We start from the raw sequence: 6,000 nt of genomic DNA, 5'->3' as shown, positions 1-6,000 counted from the left end.
CTCATTATTTAATATTTTATTCTTTTTTATTTTACATTTCATTTTTTTAATCTCAATTCGGACAGTCTTAGGAGAGTTAGGCACCCAATAAGCTGAAAAACAAAAAAAAAACAACCTTTCTTACTATTATCTGAACAATTTCCATTCAAATCACAAAACCAGAAATCAAAGAGCTCAAAAGATCAAATCTTTTTCTTCACACTCTACGAATAAAAATCAAATTTTTTTCCTTTGGAAAAAATTTAAATCAATTTCTTCACCCTTTGAGCTCTGTTTTTCAAGCTAACTTTGCTTTAAATAAAAGAGCTTTGAATAAAACTACTCTTTTGCAGCTAATTTTTCCTTGTAATAGTTTCTCTTGTAGTTTTTGTGTTCAAAGCTCAGGAAGCTTGAGTGTTGTAGCTCTTTTTCTCTACAATTTTTTTCTCCATCTGGGTTTTCTGTTTCAGGTATAATTTCTGGTTCAGTTTTCAAATTTTGGAAGACTGAGCTATTTTTCGAGTGATTTAGATTAGTAAAGTAAAAATGGGTTTTTGTTAAAAAGCTCAAAAGATACAATTTTTGAGGGTTTAAGGTTAACTATGGAGGGTAGGGAAGGAGTGAATAGTAGTGGGGTTACAGTGGTGGCATCAGATGCTCCGTCAGACTACCATGTGGCTCCAAGGTCTGAAAACACAACCCATAACGCCGGATCAACACCTCCGGCGCCGGTTGCTCCGCCACCGGCGGCGGCTCTGCCGGCGGCTGCGTCTTTGCCGATGAAGAAGAAGAGGGGGAGGCCAAGGAAGTACGGACCAGACGGGAGTGTGACCATGGCGCTTTCACCAAAGCCGATATCGTCCTCTGCGCCGCCTCCGGTGATTGATTTCTCGGCGGAGAAGCGCGGGAAAGTAAAGCCGACCAGCTCAGTGAGCAAGACCAAGTATGAGGTGGAGAATTTAGGTAATGAAATAATGGTTATTTGTACATACCCTTTTGAGTTTGAGTGATTTTATGCTTGTTTTTGAGCTAAAGTTGAGATTTTTAGTGTTGGTTTGTGTTGTTTCTGTGTGGGGATTGGGTGAGATTTACTCATGTAAGGGGTTGGATTTAAGAAGGTATAGCTTTGGGGTTTATGGGATTCTCGTTGGGTAGATGTGGGACCTCTGATTGGATACCCTTAGTAAGATCTTGGTGTGTGTGGTGGTAGTTCTGAACAGATGAGTTTTTGTGGGTTGGTATGGGAATGATGGAATCTTCTCGTTATGGCTGTCCTTTGGCACCTCTCACCTTTTTGAGGAAGAAAATTATGCCAGGTGCCAACTTTGTACATGCTAAAGTCTGCAAGTGATGGTGAACAGACTTGGACTTGAAACATGTCTTAAAATGGCTGACAGATCTAAAGAAGGAAATAATTTCCCCTCTTTTATTAATGTCTTGTCCCTGTTAGCGACTTAGTTCTGATTTTATGTTGTATCGTTGGTTTCTCAGAATGAAATTCTAGTTGTCGTTGGTCTTTGTTATTTGAGTCTTAGCATGTGTTGCGATCCTTTCTACCAAGAGTATTGAAGCTTAGGAGTTTCAATTAGCATCTACATTCATAGTTTTGCATTTTATTGGGCCAGTCAACTTTCATAGTATTCTTTGAAAAGATGGATGGTGGAATATTTATTATGACACATATTTGCTAGTATGTGATTCTAGTTTGTCATCTGCTGGCTTCACATGAGCGTCTGCATGAAAATTTATAATCCCAGCTACCAATCATTAGCAGAAATGTGCCATGTGGAATTTGATTAATTGTTGGTTATCAGTTTTAGTAAGATAATTATTCTGTTTTTGTTTGTATGCAGATTTTATCATATTTTTCAAATAAATTTGGGACTGACATTTACTTCCAGTCTTTCAGTGAATTAGTTTCATCCTTGCATTATATATATCTCTTTCTTTGTTTTCCTTTATCCTTTTGGATAATCTACTAGTTTATTCTTTCACTTATACAAGAATTCTAGGTCCTTACATTATTGTTTTGGTACACTAGCTATGCTTTATACAAGAAGATAGGTTAAGGAAATATTGGCAATTTTGATTTAGCATAAATGAGTACTCGTCTCAATTTTTATAATAATTACATTTGTTTGGAATAACCAGGAGTAATTCAAATTCTTTTGGGACAGTAGTTATACCACCTACTGTCCAACAGATTTCCGTTGCTAGCTAATCTGTAAACATTACCTAATATTTTCAATCTATGTTGATCAGGCATGTGTATTAGTGTTTTATCTTTTTGTGACTGAAGTAAAGATGGTAAATTGTAAATATGTAGGGACTTAAGCAATAATTATGGAAATGCATATGCTTTATTTTTTTATGTGAATGGCAATGCATATAATTTCTGTTGGTGTGTGTTTGTATCTGCACTTTTTGTTTATAGATGACCACTTCTGTACAAATTATTTGCAATCACGGTAGTGGAAACTTGGAAAATCCATACTGGAACCTGTGATGGTAGGAAATTAGGAATATGGCTAACTGACAAGTTCTCCACCCTTGTTGATGGCTGCTATTCTAGTATAACACCAACAGGCCTCAGATGGAATTTTTTATGATGAGTACTTGCATTTAACGTGATAGTATTATTATTTATAATTTTCTTGGGATTACATAAAACAAGCATGTAAGCATAATAATTAAAGTTTCCTAATCTGTTTTTGTGGTTGATGATGATGTCATTGTTGGTGTCTGTTGAGATCTGCAGTTGGCCAAGTCTGAGTCTTTTTTGTTAAAAACTGAAGATTAATGTTTTTTAACTAATGATGGAAAGATTATTTAGGCTCTACATTACTTTGCCTTATTTTGATTTAGGGAACAAGTACCTCGATGTGAAGGGCATATGTCAAAAAACCTATGTTTTTTGTGGCTAATCCTGCAAGAGTTCCTTTTTTTTTTGTAGGTGAATGGGTTGCATGCTCTGTCGGTGCTAATTTTACACCACATATCATCACTGTTAATTCGGGCGAGGTAATTAACTCTAATAATTATGTTTATGTCATATTCTGCATTGTGAGAACCTTCATGATGTCCGTGGTTGGTCTAAATGAATGGTTACATTGCTTAAATAGCTGGAGATGGCCAATTGTAAGTACTAGGTTCAGCGGATGTTCTTTGGTTCTTTCACTAATTAGTGACCTTTTTAACATTTTCAGATCTTTTGTGTTACTAGTTTCTTGGTTCTTCACTTCAATGAGTACTTTAAGCACTTAAGTTGACTTTTCCTTTAACAACTGTGGTTGTCTTAGGATGTCATGATGAAGATTATATCATTTTCTCAACAAGGTCCTCGAGCTATATGTGTGCTCTCTGCAAATGGTGTTATATCAAGCGTGACACTTCGTCAGCCTGATTCGTCTGGTGGTACATTGACATATGAGGTGATGCATCTTATCCTCATTTTGATGATATCTTTATTTCCGTTAATTCAGTAATATGCCATTTTTGAGGTATTGTTGATATTCTATTAAAAATAACTTGTTTAGTTTTTTTATATGTATTTTATTTCTGTAATGTTCTGCTATGTGTAGCATTATAAGCATAATTAGTTTTCAGAGTTGATGTTTTTTTTCCTTATTGCTGATTATATTGAGTAGTATGCTCTTGCTCTGATTCCTTTCCATTGTCACTGTTAATGAGTATGCTGAAACTTCTTGAGTTGGTAGCTAGTTTGTTATTAAGAATGCTTAGTCCTTACATGACATGGGCTATGAGGGTTTTTTTCCTCCCCTTTAAGATGGGAGCTTTTTGTTGGCATGCCAGTTATTTACTTATTATGTCATAATGTGAAAAGTGAGGCTTATTCTATTAGTCAGTTTGTAATTAAATCCCTTGAGCCTACTGTTCTTCTCTTTTTTGGGGATAAGTGAACTTTTGTCCATTTATTAGACAAGTAGATTAATGAACACCTTAGCAGCTGTGGTAATGTGACAGCCCCATAACTAGAACCAGATGAGAGAATCGCAGTTGACAGTAAAGTGTAGTCTAATAGCCAATAGGGACGAGTGGTTATAATGAATGAAAACTAATACTTATGCTATAATCAAAATTTCAGCATTGGAATGGTTAGATTGGAAGAATTATGCCTCAAGTCTTTCCACTCATGATTTGGAAATGTACTAAATTAGTCCATCATCCTTGCATAACTGTTTGGTTCTGGTACATTAGGCCTGTATCATGCATAGCTCTTGTCAAACTTGTTACTACCTCAATCCACATGGTTTTCCACCTTTTCCCCTTATGCAGCCCTGATTTCTGATAATTGATTTAATGATTGTTTTTCATTGAATTTGCCTAAATGAAAGACTGATTCTTTATGTTTGTACATTTAAATTTCCAATATCGTATCTTTTGTGGTTATTATATCTTCTTTCGTGAACCACAAGTGGAATTCCCATCTCTTTGCATTCTTGTTCTTGCAGGGGCGTTTTGAGATACTATCTTTATCCGGTTCATTTATGCCCAATGAAACTGGAGGGACAAGAAGCAGATCAGGTGGGATGAGCGTTTCTTTGGCAAGTCCAGATGGGCGTGTTGTAGGTGGTGGTGTAGCTGGTCTGTTGGTAGCTGCAAGTCCTGTGCAGGTATGGCTTTTTTTATTTCCGAAGTTCTACCCGTATCCTTGAGTTCAAACTTTTAGGACCAACCTTGGACATTTGCATCCAAAAGAAACCCAGAAAGTCAGCATGGTTATGAGCTGCTTTTTAATCACAAGAAACCATGATCTGAGATTTCTTCCTTGATTTAAATCAGGTTGTAGTAGGCAGTTTTCTGTCAGGAAACCAGCATGAGCAGAAGCCCAAGAAACAGAAACATGATTACATCTCTAATGCAACGCCAACTATGGCTGTTCCTATTTCTAGTGTTGATCCAAAACCAAACTTCTCATCTTCGACTTCCTTCCGTGGAGATAATTGGTCTTCATTGCCATCGGATCCGAAAACCAAGACTGACATTAATGTATCTTTGCCTGGAGGTGTAATCTGAAAGAGCATCATGCACTTATAGTTGCAATATGAGGTTTCTGACTGACCACAGTGGCAGATTAAACTCCCAAGTCCCAGCTGTTGGATCTCACTTCTCCTTGTTTGTTCTGTAAACTTGTTGACTACTAGTATCGTCATGGGGTTTGCCCCCATTTGAGGTGTTATTTAAATTAGCCGCTTAGGTAGGCTTCTAGTGCTGCTTATGTAGCCGGTTGTGTCCTCTAGAGTAGTTTGATAATGTAATATTAGCACCAGAATCCGTCTTTCTTTGGAATTGATGTAATGTGATTTGGAAGTTGTTTGAGACCTATTGATTAACTGTGTCTCAATTGTTTGCCTCTGTTGGTTCAACTCAGCAATGGTTTTAACTTCTGCAAAATAAAAATGGTAGCAACTCTGTAAAACTCAGCTTTCATCCCTTTGACTTGGTCAGATGAAGGTTGAAGACAGGAATTTAGGTAACCTCTCTGCCCATTTAAAACTTTGGTGCCTGAGAACAGAACAGTGACTTTGGATTGTTTTTCCTTAAAAAGATTTCATGTCTCTTTCATTTGTTAAACGGTCAGTGAGCTCAACTCAAAGTCAACTGTCGTCAACATCAAGAATTCACCATTGGCATTGAGATTTATAAAGTGATATCAACAATGGAATTAAACAAATCAGATTGAAAGAACCACTCACGGTCAATTCTATTTAGTCCATCTCCCTGGCTCTGTATCACCCCAAAGCGTGTGTTTCCATTGCAACAAACAAAAACACATTTCTGTGTCAGCTATACTTGCATTTTTTCTTCTTTTCTCAATCCGTCCACTTCAAATCATCCCAGAATCTTGGGATGTTTCCTCATCTCCAAGAAGTTTCATGCAAAAAACCACCCCCCAAAAAAAAATAAATAAATAAATAAATCTTAAGGTCAATGCCTAGGAAGTTTCTTCTTCTTCCCTTTTTTGTTTTTTGTAATTTTTTTTTTCAAGAGCCTAGAAAA

At 36.6% G+C, this 6,000-nt stretch overlaps 1 protein-coding gene across 1 annotated transcript; it reads left to right on the top strand.

Annotated features, from left to right (window-relative positions):
• Positions 1-5,340, top strand: LOC18775703 (AT-hook motif nuclear-localized protein 1). Its single transcript, XM_007209309.2, has 5 exons — positions 1-942; positions 2,933-3,000; positions 3,279-3,410; positions 4,452-4,613; positions 4,783-5,340. Exons 1-5 carry the CDS (start codon positions 582-584, stop codon positions 5,014-5,016), a joined length of 957 nt encoding a protein of 318 aa, XP_007209371.1. The 5' UTR covers positions 1-581; the 3' UTR covers positions 5,017-5,340.

Source organism: Prunus persica, chromosome G5 (assembly GCF_000346465.2).
Source record: "Prunus persica cultivar Lovell chromosome G5, Prunus_persica_NCBIv2, whole genome shotgun sequence".
In the NCBI taxonomy this organism is placed as follows: Eukaryota; Viridiplantae; Streptophyta; class Magnoliopsida; order Rosales; family Rosaceae; genus Prunus; species Prunus persica.
The sequence above is the reverse complement of the archived record's forward strand: the minus strand, read 5'-3'. Positions and strand labels throughout refer to the sequence as shown.